We start from the raw sequence: 26,034 nt of genomic DNA, 5'->3' as shown, positions 1-26,034 counted from the left end.
CAAAGCTCTGATTCCTTTCACGGATTTGGCTACACTTTTTGGACCTTTTGGATTATAGCTCTTCATCTTTTATATAAGCTTTGGTTTTTCAAATATTTAGGCCACGAGCATCACTGAAGAGACATGTATTGTCGAAATGCGCATCTGGTGCAGGAAAATTGGTACCGTTAATGTTATTATCACTAGTTGGAATTTTTATGCGAGTAAAGATCAATTTTTTTTATGACTTTAGTAAGAAACTACTTCAATCTTTGTTATGTAATACGATGCCGTTTTAAATAAAATGTGCGGAAATTAAACAAAAATGTTGCCTTCAAAAATACAACTTATAGCACCATGAAAGAGTGAAATACTATAAAGGTTTCAATGCGCAGAGAAAGTGACATTCTCCCTACACGAGTTATCTCAATTACAAATAATTGAGCATGGCTGCTTACATTTACACCCAACATACCCGAAAAGACACCCCACTTTGATCAAGGTTATATTGTTTGTTTAAAAAGACCTAAAGTAATTTTTATAAATTTAAAATAAAATAGTAAAATGAGTATACGTTAATAAAAAGCAATAACCAAATAACAAGCGTATCTACAATATGGACACGAATGATATTTCCAATAAAAGAAAGGAAAAGAAAGCTTGATAATGACATGTTTTGGGATTTGGACACGTCTGGGTGTTTATAACAAAAACTGGACACTTTGTTCGTTTATGCAAATGACAAGATTTGGGGACCTTTTACAACTAGACATGGTTTGCAGTTCAGTGACGTCGATGTGGACACGTTTGGGGGAATAAGCCACGTTTCAGGGGAAGGAAACGTGTCTGAGTGTTACATACATAAGTAGAAGTTGTATCAGTGTCGTTAAGTCAACTCTCAAAATTTGTAAAAATAAACCATGATTGATCATAGCACAGTTTTGAACCCGGACCTTTGTCTCACACCGAACAGCAAGCTATGACGAACTCCCCAAAAGACTAGTGAAAAAAACATTTAAACAGTAAAACTAAAGGTCTAATCTATATAAAAAAAGAAGGAAAATAGAAACGCGTATGAACAACATCAATAAACAACAACCACTGAACATCAGGTTCCCGATTCAGGACAGGTGCAAACATATGCTGCGGGTTCAAAAGTTTTAATAGGTCCCAACATTCAACTGTACCCGAAACAATAGAGTAACAGCACAACATAGAAAGACACATTATAAAAAATCAACTTTTAATTGAGTAAAGCCATTTCAATTGATATCTTATAATGTGTCTTATTACAAACAAGTGAACATACTCTAAACAAATAAATTTGATCTTTGCCACAATGTTTAAATACAAAATCAATAAAGTTATGGTGCAATATAGTAGTATACTGTTAAAAAAGAAATACATATTTTAGAAAGTAAAACGAAATGATCAAATGTGATTTTTACAGGTTAATTTAAAACTTAAAATGCCCGTTTTTTACTTTAGATTTCTATGTTGCAAAAATAAAAACCTATTACTTTTATTAGTCATTATGTAAATTACATTGTTATTTTCATGATAGTAATGAACAATGATGAATCAGGCTAGACTATTCTTGATAGATAGTTAAAGTTATTGTGTATATTCATGTCTCCGAAATTTTTTAGCAAATCCGGAATTTACCCTGTTGCTTAAAATAGATCGGTTATCCTGTCTCTAGTTATTTATAGTTGATTGTAGATTTATAATGTTCTGATGATATTGGTATATACGATAAGGGTTTTTATGAATACATATCATTTAAAAAAATAGTAATACCACAAATATAGACGTTTTATCAGTTGAACAAGAAAGGAAAAGAAGTATAATATTAAGCAGTTTATTCAAATGTGGTAATTATTGAATTGATATACTGTGTATATTGTAAATTGCTGTTAGTAATTTTACAAAGTTATAAAAGGATTACATGTTAGTGTGATTTCGCCACATTGAAGGGTTCCGGAACCCGTGAACTACAGATCAAGAAATTAACGGAGAACATATAAAAAAAGTAATCACATAATAATGGCTGACTCCTATTTAAAAGGACGCTGTGCAACGTACAATTATCTATTAGCAAAGAATTAGACAAAAGTGGAGATTTATAAGCTCAATTATTCAAGATGAAAGTGTGACCAACACAGTAAAAGTTTTATCAGCAGAGAAATGATAAAATGATTTTTCACCAAAACATGAATAGTCTGAATGAAATTTCCCTTACATTAAAGGAGAACGAAGATAAGGAAGTTGTAATTGCAAAATTTCAAAAGGCAAGTGTAATACATTTTAAATTACAGAACGATGTAACAGGACGCTTCTAAGACGAATTATAAAACTCCCAGGAAGAAATCCAGGATAAAATTACAGAAAAGTTTGTGACAGTTTACAAATTGAATTGATTTGTTATATGAACCATACAAAACAGAACAAAACTCATCTAAGACTAGTGAATCTAACATATGAATTCTTAATATCGATATTATTGGAGTCATTGATTGCTCCATTTCTAAATATTTGGATTTCATAATAAAAGTTATTAAAGAATAAATTGAACCTTTTTCTCACTGTTTCATTTACTTAGGTATTTAGATATCGTATTTGCATTTGGAATCATCATTTAATTGTCATTAGTAGTTAATATATTTGAAAAGTCTTTGCAAAATGGTAGTGACTGTAAATAATACGGTCTTCAATTTACAGACACTTTTTAAATCATCGACTTGCAATATGTGTTGTAAATTAAAATATGTCTTACCTTTTCGATAAAAATTCTGTATTAACGTGTGAATACAATAGACGGAAATCAAACCTATAAACACATATGTATATATAAACAGTCTTTAAAGGGAACAATAATTGATAGCTAACACATAAATGATACATTTTATACTAAGTTGAAAACAATTTCACAAAATTTTACAAAAATGTCCACTTTCATCATGATTTCTTCATCGATCATCCGGGATATTTTCATTCTAAGATAACGAATTTAAAAAGACAAAAATATTTTTTTAAGACATGTTGGATTTCAAAAATAATCAAAAACAATCCAATGCATTGTGGAACGAAACAGCCATTTATGAGCAAAATTACCCAGTTACATCTTATTTATTTCTTTTTTAGAACTTGATATTGACAATCGCTAATGGTATCATTTTAAGCATAAATAACTAGCCCGTGGTAAAATCACGATAAATTGAAATTGAAGCCCCATTCTCAGATAATTGCATAAACTAGCTAATAATTAATACTCTGTCTAACAATTTAAAATGTTTACGACAACGTCCATTTTCCTTAAGATTTCTCATTAAATCGTCAAGGATATCCTCATACAAACATCATTGAATTTAATCTATTTTGACCTGCCTAACTATCTCTTCCTCTTTTTTGTGATAAAATGTTCGATTGATAAGAACTCCAAGAACAAATTAATTACTGATGTTTTGAAGAGTATTTAAAATCTTATATCAAAAAGGACAACGCAAGGAAGATAAACGTTTCTTAAAATTGTCTTGCCTAAGTCAGAAATATGACTGTTGTTTACCACTCGGTCCCTTGGTTGATAATTTTGTTTGTGTCAATTTTTATATCATTCCCTTTTTTGATTTTTTTCGATATTCTTGTTATTCAATTTATGGTTAAAAAAAAGCGTCCTTACCAAAAAATAAACCTGTTACAGTTATTCCTACGATAATTGTCGATCTTGCTGAAAAATAACAATATAATAGGTAAGCTTGTACATATTGGCCTGTACTTTATTTAATAAATTGAAATTTCGTAACTGCATGTCCAAAATAACAGTTATTTTTTATGCGGAACATATGGCACAATAACCGCATTGCATCAGAAACGGATATAAGAAGAATGCATTGTTTTATAAATTAAGGCGACAGTAGTGTTGCGATTTCAGAAATACGCAGCATCTCAAGGTAACACGTAAAATAAACGACGGGATAAGCGTCTTCTGCTTTGCATCAATCATCCCCCGTACGAGGAATACAAAATTAGTTAAATAAGGGACCAGAGCTCTTTAAATATTTTAAGACTGCAAAATATTGCGAGTGCGCTATGCATGCATCACCCGTCATGCTAATCCTCACTCGGTCAAAATGTAATGATCGCGAATAAGAAATAATCTGTATAGCTTGAGTTTAGGCGTACATATTCGTATCTTAAATAATTTTCGAAATCGAGTATAAAATGGGTTTCAACAGAAGCTTGATATATTAATAAACATGTATCGATATCAAGTAACAGTTTCATATATATAAAAAAAAGAAATTATTTAGGTTATGCCTTTTGTAGTACCTGGGGGTGAAATATTTTCTTTTCTTGTTAAGTCTAATGTATCTTGAGTCTGGTTTTGGTTTTCGTCTCTGTTTCTTTGCCTGTTAAGCCTGTAATATGCAAATAATTATAACACCAAATATTAGCATCAGTGCCTGTAAAAAATAAAATAAAATAACTAAAATACAGTACTTCAAGGAAAATTCCAACGGGATTAAATGCCAATAATAAAAACACGTCAAACGAATGAAAAGCAACTGTCATATGAGTTTGAATGTGGAATATGCATTTTCTTATGTAAAACATGGCGGATTAAACCTGGTTTTATAGCAAGCTAAACCTCTCACTAATTTAGAGTAGCAATTAAAGGAACGTCTTGATAAACAATTACATATGTTTACATAACATAGTTTATAGTTAAGTGTGGTTTTATCAAAGGAGTAGCAAATCAAGATTATTTACCTTTCATTTAAAATTGGTTTACAATGGGCTACAGATGTATTCATCACATGAATGCATTGGTAATCTGAAACAAATAAAACATTATAATTTGGAAACTTCTGCTATTTGTTGTATCTTTTTCTCATGATATATATTCGAACCAACGCATGCATATCGACGGGATATTATTTTTTTCAGATTGGCATAACTACCGCCGTTAGATGTATGATAATCAATTCATATCTCATATCTAATTCTTTAACTTAAAATAAAAAAAAAGTATGTGCTTTTCTTTCCAGTTGTAATATATTTATTTCAATTGCTGGCCTTTTACTGAAAAATAAAAAGATTATGGAAAAAAGACGCATTAGTGGCCTTCGGCTGTTTGTTGCTCGTTGGTCGGGTTGTTGCCGCTTTAACACATTACCACTTTGCATTCTCAATTGCATTCTTTCTAGTAAGTCTTTTTACTTTTCTTTGACAGATTCCCATTTAAGTTAAACTAGTTTATATGTAAATATTGTCTTTAAACTTCTTTACATAAAATCTCGAAAATGACATTAACAGTTCAACTTAGACTCTTTGATGTTATTTATATGGTGAAACCGTTGATCTAAGACACAGTTTTGATCAATAGACATTTTTGGAAAAGATTGATTGTCCCTCTTTCATATCAACGTAAAAAAATATTACCTGGCGAAAGCATGTATTTTGAGTCAACACATGTCTTTACATAACATAAACAATCTTCCTCGGCTGGTACACAAAAACATGGATTTCGAGGCTTTACAAGGAAATCGTAACCCCTCGTGTAGTCACATCTGCATGAAATATCTGTATGACGATTTCCGTTTCCATAGAGAACTTGTCCTTCTTCATTACATGCAGACTTCAGAAAGATACAACCTGTACTGACATTTGTATAAAATTTAATCGGCCAAGGATGATACCGCTCTTCTGAACAAATGTCTGCATCTAACCCTCCACGAAGAACACTTTTCCTACCTAGCAAAAAAATATATCCAATCTGTATAAGGTAAACCAACTTCAAGACTAAGATTCTAAAACAGTATTACAAAATTACAGAACTGCATGGCATATTTAAAAATTGATAAAACAAACGTCCTCAATTAACGCATCAAGTGCTAGTGCAATTTATTTTTCGAATTAGTCCACCACCTTTTTAACAAGTCAAGTACAAATAAATAGTTTTATTTTTGCTTATATGGAGTTTAAAATCCTCAAAATTGATATGTTGCACATCTTCATTTATGATTTTCGCGATGGGATGTAGTAAAATTGTTGGTTCTTTACGTTTCATCAAAAATTTAGTTGAATAAAGCGAAATATTTTTTTTGTTTTCTTATTTTAGAGTCAATATCGGTTTTACTAATAAAATAATAACTGTACCTGGCTGATGAAAGTCGAATACTGTGCAATTTTCTGAAAATCCGTTGATAAGATCGTTCTTGAGGCAGAAATATTTTGACGGATCAGGACAATGACCTCTTGCTCGGATGGACCATTGTGCTGGTTCAGGGCATTTTAATGGGAAAGCTGCACACAAATGAACCTAAAATATGTTTGAACAAATCTGTTTTTTATTAGTTACATAGTTTGCTAGTGACCTAATACGGTATATATGGGGTCAGTAAGTTCCATATGGGGTGAGACCAAAGCTCGAATCCCTATATGGAATTTACTGACCCCATATGTACCGTATTACGTCACTAGCACACTATGTAACGAATTTATCTTACGACTATCTTAACGTGTAAAAGTAACCTATCAAAATGAGCAAGTTTTCAATACAGTTAGCATTGAAATGGCTAAGCAACCACTTCCTTTGATCCCCACAAAAACAGATGCCAATAATGACAACTTGTTAGATTTAAATGTGATTTTATGAATTAATTTCACTTTATCATCACTTTCTTCGTCTGTAGAAACCTTTAAGATTTTTTTCTCAGTACTGTTTTGTTTTTCTAAGGGGACCTCACACTTCTACTAACCGTGTATGAAATAAGCCCCGCCTCCTTATTACCTTATATGAAATATAAAGGGACGTAACTCCACTTCTAACCGTGTATGAAATAAGCCTCGCCTCCCAACAAACCTGATATTAAATATACACGGTTACCACGATGACGCTTTTAACCAATCATATTCCTCGAAATGTATAGGAGGTAAGATAAATGTCAGTGCATGGCTCAAACAAGATGATTCTTAATCTTGTGTTAAATTGCAAACAACAATTTCCTAAATTGTCTTTGCTTTATTGTATAATCAAATTAAAAATGTGTTTATATTTCAGCCTTCTAATTTTTTAATTCAGCTTCTGATTTAAAAAAAAAAACTTTGAACGAATGAATGCAGTAAAAATGTTCTAGTCTTCAACGTAGGCACATCTTTTTTTTGAAAAATCGCCACACAAATGCTGTGTTTATAATTATTGTTATATTTTCCCATGTAGGAAAAGGTTTTCTTGTTAGATTCAGACAAAAGAACATCTACAATTGCATCTGACATTTTTTTAAAAGCAAGCTAGTCTTGATTTTTTTCTTTATAAAACAAAAATGTATGCAAATTTATACTTTTTTACTTTTCCCCGATTCAGGTTTGAATAGATCTTGCAATGTATGATGCTTGAAAAATTCTCCTAAACGCGATTTAACGTTTTATCATAAGCATAATTATATCATCTGACATTTTTGTATCAATCAAAGATTTTTTTACCAAACAAGTCAGAATTGACATAATAACAAAGTTGAATAATTCTATTTAATTTTTGTTGTAAAATATTGCAAAAAAATACCCATTTGGTTAGTGTGTTTTGCGACGAGAAATTTTTTTAGTGTCTCGTTTTAATACTTTTAGTTAAACTGGAACAGTTATAATTACCAGGATCAGGATTCTGAAAATCATAGTTGTCTTAATCCTCGTTTAGATGTATAATCTACAAAAAAATTAATACTAAATCTGAACATTTCTTAATGGTAAAAAAAATTTGGCAGAGCATAAGACTTTGAATTAATTCAAGCTACTTTTAACTTTCAATTTCAGTGCAGCTATTATATAAGTCACTATATAACGATTGCAGATATCAAATCCCTATTTGTATCTTTCAAACGAAAAAAACAATTGATGAACTTGATTATGCTTTGTTTCAGAAAGAAAAGCAATTTTTTTTACCAAGAAAATCGTTTGTTTTTTTTTGGTCCGTTTTCTTAGTTTGTCGTTAATTGTTTGAATAACACTGGAGTAATATCACTATGTTATAAGGATTTGTATGCCAAAAGGTCACTGCAAATGATCCTTCATGATATGTATTATACATCTTACATGAACGACAAATATTGTATGGGTTAAATAATGTTCACTTCCGATCTCATATGGTAGCTTTAATCCTAAAAAACCCAAACATATATGGTTTCTTTGTATTTTTGCTTGATAAATTGAATGATTAATTGGTGTTGAGAATGCCTCTTTCATAACTCCCGCCAAACTTCGGAAGGAAAGCTAACAGTCTTAGTCGATTCAACTTGAAGTCAAAGGCACCCCTACGAGCGGGACTCGAATTCACAACCTACGGTTTGACTGAAAGTAGTTGAATTTCTTACACAATTCGGCCAACAAGGCCCCTATTTTTGCTTGATAAGGGAAATAGATTGCAACATTATTGTATTCGACATCGTCGAATAGGTAACTCCACACTGATTCGTAAAATGTATGGTTTTATGTACTTTATAAAGAAATTCGTGTAGGAAAAAGACTATTTCCGGTCATCAAAATGTATTTTCCAGCTGACGTTTCCAATATCATACTATTTGTATAGCCCTGAACCGCGATAGTCACGCTGAGAAGCGATGGTTTGACGCTGAAGTGAGTTTTTAATCACTTTAAAGTGCGCTGGTGTCATTGTGACGCTATCTTGTTGATAGCTACGTCCAGTTGCGATGATGGTAACCCTGCAGTGCGATGGCGGTAACGTTGAAGGGCTATGATCTACACAAATTTCATTTGTTATGCTTTTAATGTCGATGTAGATGTCAATGTATATGTTAGAACCAGCTTTTCAAGTTTTGAAGCGAACATAAGAATTAAAAACTTTTAAATCGAGAGGAAACGGGAAAGATTTGTGGATAGAGGAAAGTTAATTTTCGATCTATAAGTTGGACTGTTCCCCTGGTCTTTCGTCTCTATTTTATTATTAATTTGATGTACACAGAATAAAATCATTGAGCTAGCCGAAAGAAAATAAAGAGAGGAATGTCATTATTTTCATATGTTGCCCTTTTGTAAGATTTTTTTAGAGAGTCATATTATTTTTAAATTGCAAAAGAAGATATGAATGTTTTAAGTATACAAAAGCTGGCATTGCTTTGTGTCAACAAAAAATAACAAACAAAGTTATAGACACTTTAAGATGGACTAAATTCCTAAATATGGCTATTCAAAGATCATTAAAGGTATTTTGTTTTCAATCAATCTTGTCGAATGTTTCACGTAATTACCAATTATCATCTGAGCATTCAACGCACACTGATATGACAAATTGTCTTGCTGAACACCATTCATTTCATCGATTCTCTTTTTGACCTTGGCCTTGTATTTCCGTGAACGTATACAACCACTAATTTGTAGCTGCGCCATTGCTCTCTACGTTAAATTCTGCAATTTTAAGTATTAATGGGTACTTTGTCTTCCTATAATTTGATAGAACAAAAAAAGGTACTTCCAATCTGAACAACCGGGCAAATGTTCCTTCCAATTAAAATATCATATACTTCTATATCATTAAGAAACCCCCTATTAACAACTGTGCCTCAGTTTTTTTTCAACTCCCAATGCCTTCATTGTATACCAAAGACAAAGATACAGCTATGCGTAGGAACTATGATTTTGAAAATATTTACTATTTTCTGTCAACGGGGCCTGGATTAGTGGTTCTTTATATTTAACTGTACTAAGTTAATATTTAAGCTATAAATGTTAAATGGAGAAGACTTCATAAGTCTGTTTGACTTGTGTCTTATCCAATTTGTACTTTAACAAATAAAATATGTTTAAACTAAAAACTGCACTAAGTTTGATGTGTTGACTTTTGCTTGGCTTTATTTTCTTCTATGGTCTATTTCTAGCATAGATTAAAAATACGTACAGCTATTTTCAAAAGTCTATATCCCTTTATTTAAGCACTAGTAGGACTGGCATACGTAGAATCATATGTGTTATACAAAGAAATTTCGTGAGGATATTTATAGTGATAGATATTCCGCATTTCCACTCTTAATTGCATTGTATTTGTTTATTTCAGTTTTCCCAAAATGTCACTGAATTCCTAACAGGGTTATTCACAAATCTATTCATATACATTTTAAACAAAATTCATTTGTTCATTTGAGTAATTTCATCCGTGTTATCGTACGAGGGGACATAGACAATAACTGTTTAGTGTCTTTAAATATCAGCTGTATTTGTACGAGGCTAGGAAACAAGGTGTATGCGAGCTTTTAGCGAGCTACTACACCTGTTTCGAGCCGAGTACAAATACAGCTGATATTTAAAGACACTAAACAGTTATTGTCTTTATCCTGCAATTAATTCTGTATATTGTTTGTGTTTTGAAAGACACAAAAACTAACATATTTAGCATTTATTTTCGATTTGTAATCCCTTGAGGCCCGCGTAGTAATATCAAAATCACACATTACGCTGAAGACGGGTTCGCAAAAAAATAATCTCGAATAGTCAACAATAATACATCGCTCAAGGTGAATAATTATCTATTTTAACATAACAACTAATTTCAACAGTAAAAACAAATAACAAAACATTGTCAAATTTAAAACAGAAGTGTACGAGTTGTCCTACGCTTCAGACTTGACATTCACTAAACATGCATGCTGAAATTGACATGGTTGGTTTTGTAACACAATCATACACATTCAAGTTTTGAAATCGACAATTGTCATCGTCATTGGAATGTAACTGGAATACACATTCTGAGGTCACAAAGGTTCAAACAATACTCAGTCCGGCAGTGGGCGGAGCTTTAAAGCGATATCTGTATAGTATACAGATACAGCATAGCGATATCTGTAGGGCTGTATCTGTATAGTAGGACACCCAATTGCAGGATAAATTTAAATATTCATTGTGTCGAATGTGATATCTGATACCATCGTGTTTTATAAACCTTCATTGTGAGCATTGTATAGATGAAATGAAAGATAAAATGAATCATCAATTGATTACTGACGGAGACTAACTTTCTGTAATAGTTATACACCGAGGGAAAGGTATGTCTGGATAAGAAACCCCGTCGGCGGGATGCCGTAGGGGTTTCTTATCCAGACATGCCGTATCCCGAGGTGAATAACTAGCTTACACCCCATTCTAAACTCTATATTGTTAACATTGATTATCAAATGAAAAAAAAAACCGATAGCATATATTTTATTTACAATATCAAACCATGATTTATAAGATTGTTTTGTTATTTCATGAAAACCCACTAGTAACCTTTTTTGGTTATCTTCGTTCACACTTTGACAAGTGAGTATGTTTTATCAATGTCAAGGTTGTTTTGCTTATTCCAAATAAATCCTTGGGTTGATATGGATCAGCAGGTCAAGGTTGACCGTATCGTGTATTCATATTAAAAACAAAAAATACGTCATGCTCCTTGTATGCAGTTGTCAATATGGAAGGGTATGAGACGGACGACATTTCTTAGCAAGGGTTAAATTTGGTAGATGAGACTAATTCAAAAGATAAAGGCAATATTATAACCCAAAGTACTTACCTGTATCAATTTAATAAAGGTAATCATAACTATAGTTTCTATCTTACGGTTTTATGGGGAAAAAGCCCCCCCCCCTCTTCTCGAGAATGAATAAACATTCATATTCGGACCAACAAAGGGATAAGTGTGTCTGCAATAGAAACCCGACTACCAGGCACGCTCAGCATACAAAGTTACAGATTTAATATTTCGTAACTCTCTCTTTTTCGGAAGAGGGGCTGATCCAACTGGGGTTCCCAACTCAAAAGAAAGGGGTCGGGGTTCCAATAAGTCAAATACATTGATCTTTTAAATCTGGTCCAACCCGCGGAACCCCTACCCCGGATCGGCCACTGGATAACGGGAGGGGGGGGGGGGTGGCAGAGAGTTAGAATCATCCCTTTTTTATAATAGAAACATATGACTGGCATAAACAAATATTACTTTCAGCAAAGGAGTAATTGAAGGATTTTTTTAATTTAAAATAAATGCTTAATATTTTTTTCGCTGTTGTAATTTCCTCAAATGTTTTTTTTTAATATCTTGAAACAATTTGTAGTGAACACTGTAAGTAATTTCTTGTGTTCATGCTATTAAAAGAATAATCAATTTCTATTGTTACGAATAACAATGGACTTTGTTTTCGGGATGTAGAAGCAGAGGTTTCCAGAAACCCCGCTTGTCAAAGCCTGTGGTCAAAATCCATTGTTATTCGTAATAATAGATCTATTCAATTTACACGTGTTTCAAAAATAGAAACTATGAAGTATAACACTAGAGCTGGGGTGTAAGAAAGAATAGTTGCGTAATATTATAATTATTATATTAATGAAATGTTAATTTGAATAAAATCCATGAATATATAAAACAATATTTTCATATTAGCGGAAAACGCCATTAAAGGAAAGATACTATATATATATATATATATATATAAACATCGGTATGCAGATGTTTCTACCCGTTTTAGATGAATAATAAATGTACAAAATAAACAACAAACAGATGTTAAAACACGTTCATAGTGAGCGTATACATACATAATTACGATTACTTGATGCCGTGAGAACTTTTGAATAACTATACGCCAAGTAAATAGTTTTTTTTATTGATATAGGCAAAGGGTGGATGAATAATTGGTAAATGTATTCGCGTTCTTATTACATCTGGTATATGTATGAATCCGATATAATTCTTAGAAGTGTAATTATGTTTCGTTATTAAACTTTAAAAATTTTGAATCACAATGCACATGCGCATCTTCCATTTTTCTGTCCTTTCTTTTAACTTTGATATTAAATCTGTCGTACTTTTGATTTTTCAAACAAAAATTACCTTTGGAACATTCTCGCATATTTGAGATATAAATGTCAATTAATATGTTTTAATGTAAAAAGAATTAAGAACTCTTACCTTAACCTGATTAAAACACGAGCTATCCTTCTAATATCAACTTGAATTTCAAATTTAAATACCGAACTACATTAAAGTTGATCGCTTGTTTAAATGAACAAGACATGTAACTTTATATCAAGTTTGAACGCTTGGGTGAACCTAATCTGATCAACCACATAAATCTTGAATATATATTGTATTTCAATTATATTTGACTGAAGTATAACTAATGACACGTTCTTTAGGCAAAATGCAGTAGTAGTGCAGTAATTTTTTTTTACCTTTAATGTTATAACTACCACGAGTTCAATACCTCTACGGATAGACCGTGTTTGAAATCGAGGGTCCCCGCAGCCCAGTGACCAGTTCTTTGATCGTAACTGACATGAAAGTACGGATATTGTGTTACTGAAATGTACTATTACTTAATTTTTCGAAATTTGCTGTAATCAAGAATTTCTCTCCCCAATGCACAGTTTTTTGTTTGACTTATGCTTTACTTTTTGTTTTTTTTATTGATCTGATTTTAACTTTTTAAAAGTGTTTTTTTATGCGCATTTGTTGTAAAAATCTGTTGCAGTAAAATAGTTTTTCCTTAAGCCGCTTAAAAAAAATTAACATACAAGCAATGAAATTCCACTTAAAATTTACAATATCAACTAATTTGATTCAACTTATCGTTATATTACCAGAAAAAGAACGAGAATTACAACTAGAGGCTCTTAAGAGCTTGTGTCGCTCACATTGGTCTATGTGCATATTAAACAATGGACACAGATAGATTCATGACTTAATTGTGTTTTAGTGATGGTGATGTGTTTGTAGATCTGTCTTTACTGAACATTCTTGTTGCTACAATTATCTCTATCTATAATGAACTTTGCCCAGTAATTACAGTGGAAAAACATTTTCTAAAAATTTACAAAAATTTACAAAAATTAATGACAATTGATAAAAATTTACTATAAAGGGCAATAACTCCTTAGGTAGCACTCCACAGTTAGAAAATAAAATTAAAAATGTGCCACACAATGTTTTATCACCTCCTATTCCTGTAATTCTAATACATTAACCTAACTGTTTGTGTTGTACATATGCACATGTATGTAATCAGTATCTTCCATAAAGTTCATTTTCAAAAGTTTAAAAGGGGAAAATAATTACTTTTCTGTGTATCCATGGCAACATTGTGCATTTATTTGCCATAAAATATTGCAAAAAAGGGGGTAAACATGTCACATATCCCTCCGGAATTTGGATTAAACTAGAATTTCATTGCCTTTGAGTGATACTTTTTTAGAAACTGTATTCATAAATCTCCCTAATGATCAAATAAAAAATAGGTGTCTTTCGCCTCATTTTTTCGTAAAATCTAATCACAAAGTTCGTGCGACAAAAAGTTGGAAAAACATTACAATAATTGCCGGACCAATGTATGGTATGAACATACAAATACGGACTGTTATACAGAAAACAGCCTATATTACATACATTATATGATCTTGATGTTCATATAAACCCAATACGAAGGCTATTTTAATACTCAGCTATCAAAAAATGAATTTTATTGCACATTAGCTCCATATATTTGAAAAGTCCACAGGGGCCAAAATGCGAAACTACACATCTAAATGTGGAGTGCTACCTTAAGGGGTCAATTGACAATTTTGGTCAATTTGACTTATTTGTAGATCTTATTTTGCTAAACATTATTGCTGTTTACAGTTTATCTCTATCTATAATAATAATCAAGATAATAACCAAAATCTGCAAAATGTCCTTAAAATTACGAACTCGGGGGAAGCAACCCAATAACGGAATGTCCGATTTGTTTGAAAATTGCAGGGCAGATAGATCTTGACCTAATTGACAATTTAGTCCAAGTCAGATTTGCTTTAAATGCTTTGGATTCAGAGTTATAAGCTAAAATCTACATTTTACCCCTATGTTCTATTTTTAGCCATGGCGACCATTTTGGTTGGATGGCCGGGTCACGACACACATTTATTTATTTAGATACCCCAATGATGATTGTGGCCAAGTTTGGTCAAATTTGGCATAGTAGTTTTAGAGGAGAATATTTTTGTAAAGTATACGGACGCCGGACGACGACGGACGACGGACGTCCAGAGATGAGAAAAGCTCACTTGACCTTCCAGGTCAGGTGAGCTAAAAAAGGAAAATGGAATACAGAAAATGAAAAAAGTAGGGTATATACGAAATCTGAATATCTGTGTTGTGTGATACCAGCCATGCACGTAATAATTCTAGATAATGCGGAATTTATTTGTGTTTAAAAAAAAAGTCATATAGTACAAGGACTACGCAAAACGACAATTATAAACACAAATTAATAAATAACTACAAGCAGCTAGTGACATGCGAGCTGCAGACTTCAATTAATCAAAATCGAATGAAAGTTTATATCTTCATCATATGAAAATTTACCCTTTTCCCTCCTGTAAGGGATTGAGTAACAAGCGACCATTTACTGTAATCTGTAACATAAATGAAAGTAACCACAATCTTTTTGTTTATGGGGTTAAGAGTTGAATACATAACTTTGAAGCTATTGCTGAAATGGATAACATATTCAACTACGTAACAAAATATGAAATGACAAACAAATTCCTGAATGACATGTTAATCAAATGTAATGAAATTTTGCACACATCTTATGATAGTCAAGAGAAAAAAAATCAACTTCTAAAAGCTATTTTTAGATTTTGCAGCGCCATATACTGGAAAAGACTCAATGTCTTAAATATTTCACAAAAAAAATATTACAATTTTGTTTCTGTGAATATGCTAGATAAGGTTATGTTAAGCTGGTACTTGAATTGATTTTTATAATAAGCATCATTAGTCCTTCAAAACTTGACAAAACATTAGCGTTAGCGTTTAGTTAAATTGTAAGGCTAACCGGTCTAAAAAGGGCATTTTAGGCATTTATTGGATACTTGCTAAAATGATCAACAAAAAAGCATAAAATCTCTTAAAGTATTACGTTGTTGTGTGTACTATAAGTTTTATGATTTTTAAGCTGGGGTCTCTAACACCATTGCCATGACAACGCAATAAAAATGGGTAATTTTCAAGTATTTTTCACAATAATAACCGTGTATATAAACATGAAAAATTTATTCATCTTCTGACACTGTCATATATTATATGGAATGAAGTTGAACAACATCAATACAGTGTATCTCAGAGAATTAAACCTCCAAATGACCTTGACCTTTTGACCTAAAAGTCAAAATACTTGATTTTTTTTCTCATTTCAGAAGCAATCGTTTTTCCTTTCCTTAAGGAATTCTTTAAATACTTGACACACAAGTTCAAACCTTAATATAATGTGTTGTATACTATGAATGATTATCTTCAAATTTGACCTTCAAAGTCAAATAAAATGTCATGATCAACTATTTAATGCTTTATATCAGCCTAAAAAAATCATATCCATCTTGACATGTCGATATTGGGGTTTAGATCCGCCCTGCATATACTGTTGATATTTCGATTTAGAACTCCATCCCCTTACCCATATTTAATCTTAATTGTCTTTCTAAATCATCATTGGGGACATGCTCTGCCCCTGCATTCAAAATAGCTTGAAATATCTTAATAGTCCTCAGTGTTCCTACTTCTAAACCATACACATATATTCTCCGACACCTTTGAGTACACTATATATGTTTTTGATGGGGTTCAACCCCCTTATATACATCAATCAGATACACATCAATAAAGCATATATTTTAAATAATATATCATGACTTGACCAACTGAGTGCACCAACTATTTTGTCCCTCATGTCCTAAGCCTTCGGTTAAATTTATTGAAAACAGTGCAAATGTCCACGTAAAAACCATACATTTTTATTTGCAATGACATTCTATTTAATTATAATATTGACTTTTACAGGGGAGACATTAGTTTTAATTCAAGAAAATTCAGATGACACATTGGATATGAATATTTCATATATTAATGAATAAATAAAGACAAATATCAAACTACAAACATGTATCATAACACATATTTTATTTCTGAATCAGCACTAAATTCAAAGCACAATGTTAAAAATAATAGTTCAAAGTTCATTTAGTTTTCAAGTTTGAGGATGTAAGATGTTGAATCACCATACTGAATATAATTAGTTGTGCCATTGTGTAGGGTTTCCTTCAAAGTGGCGAATCTTTCTTCTGTTTCTCCATACTTCTTTGCCTTTCTCCTCATCTTGCCACCTCCTGCATACTGTACTTATTCACTTCGTTAGCTGATTGCTTTCTTGAACACATTGATAATAAAACATATACATGTTTGGATGTGCGGTTTTTACTCTACTTTTCTCCTTGTCATGCCAGCCCTCTGAATGATTATTTGTCCTTGGTGCATTTGTTTGGTGGCGGTTCCAGGTTGGTTGTGGGTATCTGACCTCTATCTATGACAGAATTACATAGTCTGTTAATTTGGTGCAAGCATCTGACTGTGGTGCGTTTTCAAAGTTTGTAACCAGTAGTCTCCCAAACGATCTAAGGGCACAAATGGTAAGGCTGCTGCTTTATTGACATCTGTGACAACTTTATATTGAGTTTGAAGCCCATATTCCTGTTTCTTTTTCCATATTGATTTGCGTAGTTGAACAACCAACCTTTGAGTTCTGCGTTTGGAAAGACATAATATACTAGTACTGCATTTTGTGATACACATTCAAAGTCAAGGCTAACTCTGTCTGGCTGGACGTTGAGGTTATATATAAAAAAAGGAGATGTGGTATGATTGCCAATGAGACAACTATCCACAAAAGACCAAAATGAAACAAACTATAGGTCACCGTACGGCCTTCAACAATGAGCAAAGCCCATACCGCATAGTCAGCTATAAAAGGCCCCGATAAGACAATGTAAAACAATTCAAACGAGAAAAATAACGGCCTTATTTATGTACAAAAAAGGAACGAAAAACCAATATGTAACACATAAACAAACGACAACCACTGAATTACCGGCTCCTGACTTGGGACAGGCACATACATAAATAATGTGGCGGGGTTAAACATGTTAGCGGGATCCCAACCCTCCCCCTAACCTGGGACAGTGGTATAACAGTACAACATAAGGACGAACTATAAAAATCCGTTGAAAAAGGCTTAACTCATCAGAAGGACAAAAATACAAGTGGATGTTGGTCTGCGATGTTTTTCAGGAGATTGAAGAATTTTATATAAGTGTCAGCATCTCGCTGGGGAAACCTAACAAATGGCCTAATCAATTCTTTCTTTTTTCCTTTGGGTGTTGCACAATGTAAAGGATAATTGAATTATTAAGAATTTTCCAATTGCATAAAATGCATACCATTGAAACTTTTATTAAATTAAGCATAACAGAAGCAACTTTCCTACTGACTAATGTTTTAATGTAGACTTTGTTTCTTATTTCATATTTGTTTAGTATATTGTGCAACTATCAATTGTGACAAAGCACTTTCCATGGTCCACTGATGTAAAGAAACCTTTTAAACATTGCTGCGTACCGTATTTTCATCATTTAAAGATGAACAATAGAAAAAATAGATGTTTGTACATTAAATGACAAAGAAGTATGTTAATACTTCATATTTAAACAAATGTTTTAAAAGAGATATAATAGATATAATAACTTTGAGAAAGAGTTTGCTAATTGTATCTATGAAGGAAAATATATAATGTGATACGCATGTTCGCAAGTTATAGATCATTATTAAGTCATAAAATTGAGAATGGAAATGGGGAATGTGTCAAAGAGACAACAATCCGACCAAATAAAAAACAACAACAGAAGGTCACCAACAGGTCTTCAGTGTAGCGAGAAATTCCCGCACCCGGAGGGGTACATATCTTATGTCTTCTTGACGATATCATTACTATTGTTTCGGACAAATCACCCTTAAATGTTTGTGAACAAAAAACATTACTGTATCTTTATAATAACAAACTGTAATGCATATGCTGACTGAACAATTCTTATTTATACAAGATAAAACAGGGTTCAGTCACATACACATCAAGGAATGTTAAAACCACATTGACTAATGACACAACCATAATAAATTATGGTGAAACCACATCGAGTAATGACAAAACCATATTGAGTCATGACAAAACTATATCAAGTCAAAACGAAACCATATCGTGTAATATCGAAATATCATTAAGCAATGACTATTTCATATTGAGTTATATTAAAACATCATTACGTAATGTCAAAACCATATGAAGTAATATCAAAGTTTCACATAAGACAGCTGTGGCGTTCCATTAAAAATATACAAAACGTGGAAAATGCGTTAATAGAGGTATACCACAACGTTTCTAAGCATATTGAAAAGCAATGTTCATACAGTAAAATCTTTTAAACATATATCGCCCAGATCAAAGTATGTGTGGCATGATAAGATTTATACCCAAAGTCTTCGTCAGTTAAATTATGCAGACACGAAGTGAATTCGTTTGGACCTATATCTATCAGGTCACACCAAAACGTGTCCCTTTGTGACTGGACAGATTCACAACAGAGAACGATTTGAAGATGAAATATCTCTCTGCTACAATCAAATGATGTTTTCGGCTTAAAGTCCATGCCATATTAAAACCTTCTGAAGGCGTATGTACACGTGTGAAGAATATAAAATATCTATCTGTTCGTGTCTTGAAAGGCCACACCAATTCCACGGTTTCATCGATGGCAACTTAGACGTTCTTCTTAAAATGAATTCAAGTCGGGAAATAACACTACTCAAGTAAATATCAAAGTCTGACAGCAAACCGGACCGTGAATAAACTGATTCCCTACCCATGCAGGCCAAAATTTTAAAATTTTCCCGTCAAAACTCGTTATAAAAATACCATATGTAAAGCTGAACTACTTTATTTCTGCATTCCGATGTAATTATGCAGTCCCAATACTCTTAAATACATTTACTACTACGTGTCAAAACAGGTTTGTTAAATTAATTTAACATAATAACAATCATGTATTGTTTTACAAGCAATAGAAATAAAATTGTTTATATAAATATGTTGTTTAGGATTATCAATTGGCAGGTTTTCAAAATGCAAACGTAAGAAGTGAGCTTTTAGGTTTTTATTTTAATTTACAAAAAGAAACCATTTGAATGCATGGTCGCAAAAAAGATCATGGTCCGATCTTACGTGTTAATAGTGATTTGTTTTAAAAAACAAGCGGAGTTAGAAATTGTCATCCACGTCCACTTGTATTTTTGTCCATTTGATGAGTTAAGCCTTTGTCAACTGACTTTGATAGTTCGTTCTTATGTTGTACTGTTATAACACTGTCCCAAATTAGAGAGAGGGTTGAGACCCCGCTAACATGTTTAACACCGCCACATTCTTTATGTATGTGCCTGTCCCAAGTCAGGAGCCTGTAATTCAGTAGTTTTTGTTTGTTTATGTGTTGCATATTTGTTATTTGTTCAGTTTTTACATACATTAGGCCGTTTGTTTTTTCATTTGAATTGTTTTACATTGTCATTTCGGGGCCTTTTATAGCTGACGATGCGGTATGGGCTTTGCTCATTGTTGAAGGCCGTACGGTAACCTGTAGTTGTTTATTTTTGTGTTATTTTGGTCTCTTGTCGAGAGTTGTCTCATTGGCAATCATACCACATATTTTTTTTATAGTGTTTTCGAAATGCTGTGTTCCCTATTGTAAACCACGAAACCAATGACAATAAGGATGGAGAATACAGCATGGTGACATTTCATCATTATTGGTGTGGTACATTGATACAATTTTGTTTGAGAAAATTTTAGCTTTTTTATCAGCATACATACATTAATGTGTGCATCTATCGTTGGTGCTATTGACCGTCATTGTTACTGCATGAGTATGGTAAGATATACTCAGAAACAGATGGCAATAAAACAAAAAAAGGTAGACATTGACAAAGATTACATGGAAAGTTATTTTTTTTATGAAGATGTGGTATATATTTGGATGATGGGTTCCTTGCAATGTCTACATGCCAGACAGGCACGATAAACCGGACCAACTCATGAATCAATGATCAAGGTTTAAGTCACGTGATTTGCTTCGTTTCTCAAATACTTTAAAAAGAGGTATTTGGTGTATGGAATGATTGTTAGTAAAATTAAGAATATCTATTAGATATAATCTGACCTTATTTTATTGTCCATGTTAAGTTTTTGGTCTGCTTTTCAAATGCTCATGGCAATATGTGAAACAGTAAGGTGTATAAGTCTGTTTTAAAGAATTTATCTGACCTTGAACTCATTGACATATGTTTTGACAATTTAATCTATGTTACCTATGGTTATGAATTATTAATTGAATCATATTAATGTATGTCATAAACTATTAACAGTCTACAATTTAGTGTAAGTTGGAGACTGTTCCGATCAGTTTTTCAATGGGATCATAATGATACCCAAACACAGTTCACTGTTGAGCATAGCACAAAATAAATTTTAAGATGATGACGAAGCACATGAAGTTTTTTTTTATATGTATAAAAGGAGAAACATACCGAGAAAAAAACCCCGAAGAAGTAGACATAACACAAAAATCTCCAAAAATGTCAAAGAAAAGAAATAATATATCATATGATCTACTGACAATATTATATTTAGGCTCTCCTGCCTTAGCAGTAAAGCACGTCATTATTTGCAAATTATAATTGCTTCCCATGCCCTCCTGTCTCAGCCATAAAATACACCAAATAGTATATATATACATATATATGATACATAGGTATTCAGTTACATTGTATTGCGAATCATAATGTACAATATGTAAGATATTTGATATTCAAATGTTCAGATATATGAGATTTAATAATAATACGTGTTATACAAAAGAACGCGAATAAACTTTGTGTCTTTTATAAAGTAGACTTGCAGAAAATAAGATGAAATTGAAGAGGGTGGTAAAGGGTTACAGTCGTGCAACGTGTTTTGACATTTTTATTTTACGTGCACCCGTGAAAAAGGTTCGTTATTCTCCGTGTTTCGTGAAATCGGTAAAAAGATCAACGTGCAAGAAATTTTTAATTGTTCGTTCATTATGAAATGGCAATTTCATTTCGCGTTCTTCCGTGCAGATACCCCCCTTTATGCCCCACATTGAAGTAAAAAAAGAACAACATCCATGATTCAACACTTTTTTCTTTCAGGATGAGCGTTGTATTTTGACACAAATAATTAACTATTGGCTGATATAACTATATATATAGTCATTTAATGAGGAATAGTGTTATGATAATTTTATTCTTTCAGAAAGTAGTTTTATTTTTGGTTAAGTTTCCCTTTTTAAGGAAGTTAAATGTTCAGCATATTTTGTAGCACAATGAAGCTTAATTTTAATTTTCCTATACACAAGGAATCTTCATATCATATATGATGTATTATTAATTTTATGGTATTGTGACCATGAGTAAAGATTTCGGTATGTCTTTTGGTCAGAGGTCACACTTTAACTTCACCATAGAACAAATCTAGATATGACATGCCCAAAATTTGTTTAGTTTGAAGTAGATTTGATAGTCAAATCAACATGTTTAAAGTTATGGTTAAATGTTTCCTTCAATTTGTTGTTTACAATGTTAGATCTGTAAATTAGCTTTCGCAAATTTTTGGTTCTTCCCTCGCCGGGATTCGAACACATGCTACTGTGATATCGTGACACCAAATCGCCTGCACTGCAGCCGTCCCGCTAGACCACACGACCACCTGGGCTCTCATAAAAAGAGCTTTCGCTGGCCATGTGTTACCTTTCCATGTCAGTTGTAATCTAGCGGCGTACTACAGTACATGATATATAAGGCATGAAGATGTTATTGTTACAGATCAGTTAAATTATCTATAGTAAAGTATCCTACAAATTAATGTAAGATACAGTCACAGAAAATAATTATATTCATAAGTACGTCTGAGTCAGTGACAACCCTACAACAGATGTGTCCATCGGATCGCCATCAATGATAGTGATACATGGCTGTGTACATAATGTATATACAACTCGTCTAAACATCAACCCAACAATGTTAGATCTGTAAATTAGCTTTCGTAATTTTTTGGTTCTTCCCTCGCCGGGATTCGAACCCATGCTACTGTGATATTGTGATACCAAATCGCCTGCACTGCAGCCGTCCCGCTAGACCACACGACCACCTGCGCTCTCATAAAAAGAGCTTTCGCTGGCCATGTGTTACCTTTCCACGTCAGTTCTAATCTAACGGCGTACTACAGTACATGATATATAAGGCATGAAGATGTTATTGTTACAGATCAGTTAAATTATCTATAGTAAAGGATCCTACAAATTAATGTAAGATACAGTCACAGAAAATAATTATATTCATAAGTACGTCTGAGTCAGTGACAACCCTACAAGAGATGTGTCCATCGGATCGCCATCAATGATGGTGATACATGGCTTTGTACATAATGTATATACAACTCGTCTAAACATCAACCCAACAATGTTAGATCTGTAAATTGGCTTTTGCTAATTTTAAGTTCTTCCCTCGCCGGGATTCGAACCCATGCTACTGTGATATCTAACACCAAATCGCCTGCACTGCAGCCGTCCTGCTAGACCACACGATATATATATACAACTCGTCTAAACATCAACCCAACAATGCTAGATCTGTAAATTTGCTCTCGAAAATTTTTTGTTCTTCCCTCGCGGGATTCGAACCCATGCTACTGAGATATCGTGACACCATATCGCCTGCACTGCAGCCGTCCCGCTAGATCACACGACCACCTGGGCTTCACAATGATAAAGCTTTCGGTGGCCCTGTGTTACCTTTCCTCGTCAGTTTGAATCTAGCGGCGTACTACAGTACATGATATATAAGGCATGGAGATGTTGTTGTTACAGATCAGCTCAATATACCACATATATATATATATATATATATATACAACTCGTCTAAACATCAACCCAACAATGTTAGATCTGTAAATTTGCTTTCGCAAATTTTTGGTTCTTCCCTCGCCGGGATTCGAACCCATGCTACTGTGATATCGTGACACCAAATCGCCTGCACTGCAGCCGTCCCGCTAGACCACACGACCACCTGGGCTCTCAAAAAAAGAGCTTTCGGTGGGCATGTGTTACCTTTCCACGTCAGTTTTAATCTAGCGGCGTACTACAGTACATGATATATAAGGCATGAAGATGTTATTGTTACAGATCAGCTAAATTATCTATAGTAAAGGATCCTACAAATTAATGTAAGATACAGTCACAGAAAATAATTATATTCATAAGTACGTCTGAGTCAGTGACAACCCTACAACAGATGTATCCATCGGATCGCCATCAATGATGGTGATACATGGCTGTGTACTTAATGTATATACAACTCGTCTAAACATCAACCCAACAATGTTAGATCTGTAAATTTGCTTTCGCAAATTTTTGGTTCTTCCCTCGCCGGGATTCGAACCCATGCTACTGTGATATCGTGACACCAAATCGCCTGCACTGCAGCCGTCCCGCTAGACCACACGACCACCTGGGCTCTCAAAAAAAGAGCTTTCGGTGGGCATGTGTTACCTTTCCACGTCAGTTTTAATCTAGCGGCGTACTACAGTACATGATATATAAGGCATGAAGATGTTATTGTTACAGATCAGCTAAATTATCTATAGTAAAGGATCCTACAAATTAATGTAAGATACAGTCACAGAAAATAATTATATTCATAAGTACGTCTGAGTCAGTGACAACCCTACAACAGATGTATCCATCGGATCGCCATCAATGATGGTGATACATGGCTGTGTACTTAATGTATATACAACTTGTCTAAACATCAACCCAACAATGTTAGATCTGTAAATTTGCTTTCGCAAATTTTTGGTTCTTCCCTCGCCGGGATTCGAACCCATGCTACTGTGATATCGTGACACCAAATCGCCTGCACTGCAGCCGTCCCGCTAGACCACACGACCACCTGGGCTCTCAAAAAAAGAGCTTTCGGTGGGCATGTGTTACCTTTCCACGTCAGTTTTAATCTAGCGGCGTACTACAGTACATGATATATAAGGCATGCAGATGTTATTGTTACAGATCAGCTAAATTATCTATAGTAAAGGATCCTACAAATTAATGTAAGATACAGTCACAGAAAATAATTATATTCATAAGTACGTCTGAGTCAGTGACAACCCTACAACAGATGTATCCATCGGATCGCCATCAATGATGGTGATACATGGCTGTGTACTTAATGTATATACAACTCGTCTAAACATCAACCCAACAATGTTAGATCTGTAAATTTGCTTTCGCAAATTTTTGGTTCTTCCCTCTCCGGGATTCGAACCCATGCTACTGTGATATCGTGACACCAAATCGCCTGCACTGCAGCCGTCCCGCTAGACCACACGACCACCTGGGCTCTCAAAAAAAGAGCTTTCGGTGGGCATGTGTTACCTTTCCACGTCAGTTTTAATCTAGCGGCGTACTACAGTACATGATATATAAGGCATGAAGATGTTATTGTTACAGATCAGCTAAATTATCTATAGTAAAGGATCCTACAAATTAATGTAAGATACAGTCACAGAAAATAATTATATTCATAAGTACGTCTGAGTCAGTGACAACCCTACAACAGATGTATCCATCGGATCGCCATCAATGATGGTGATACATGGCTGTGTACTTAATGTATATACAACTCGTCTAAACATCAACCCAACAATGTTAGATCTGTAAATTTGCTTTCGCAAATTTTTAGTTCTTCCCTCGCCGGGATTCGAACCCATGCTACTGTGATATCGTGACACCAAATCGCCTGCACTGCAGCCGTCCCGCTAGACCACACGACCACCTGGGCTCTCAAAAAAAGAGCTTTCGGTGGGCATGTGTTACCTTTCCACGTCAGTTTTAATCTAGCGGCGTACTACAGTACATGATATATAAGGCATGAAGATGTTATTGTTACAGATCAGCTAAATTATCTATAGTAAAGGATCCTACAAATTAATGTAAGATACAGTCACAGAAAATAATTATATTCATAAGTACGTCTGAGTCAGTGACAACCCTACAACAGATGTATCCATCGGATCGCCATCAATGATG

At 33.4% G+C, this 26,034-nt stretch overlaps 1 protein-coding gene across 1 annotated transcript in view; it reads right to left on the bottom strand.

Moving 5' to 3' along the window:
- Window positions 1-3,792: 3,792 nt before the first annotated feature.
- LOC139494668 (uncharacterized) overlaps window positions 3,793-26,034 on the bottom strand; it is a 163,820-nt gene continuing 141,578 nt past the window's right edge. The window contains exons 2-5 of the mRNA XM_071282832.1: window positions 6,139-6,301; window positions 5,422-5,733; window positions 4,750-4,813; window positions 3,793-4,397 (exon numbers count right to left, since the gene is read on the bottom strand). Of these exons, the coding sequence (XP_071138933.1) occupies window positions 4,286-4,397; window positions 4,750-4,813; window positions 5,422-5,733; window positions 6,139-6,301 (651 nt within the window). The 3' untranslated portion in view covers window positions 3,793-4,285. The remainder of the gene's footprint in view (window positions 4,398-4,749; window positions 4,814-5,421; window positions 5,734-6,138; window positions 6,302-26,034) is intronic.

The sequence above is a fragment of the Mytilus edulis genome, chromosome 11 (assembly GCF_963676685.1).
Source record: "Mytilus edulis chromosome 11, xbMytEdul2.2, whole genome shotgun sequence".
Lineage (NCBI taxonomy): Eukaryota > Metazoa > Mollusca > Bivalvia > Mytilida > Mytilidae > Mytilus > Mytilus edulis.
This window is presented reverse-complemented; position numbering and strand designations above follow the sequence as displayed.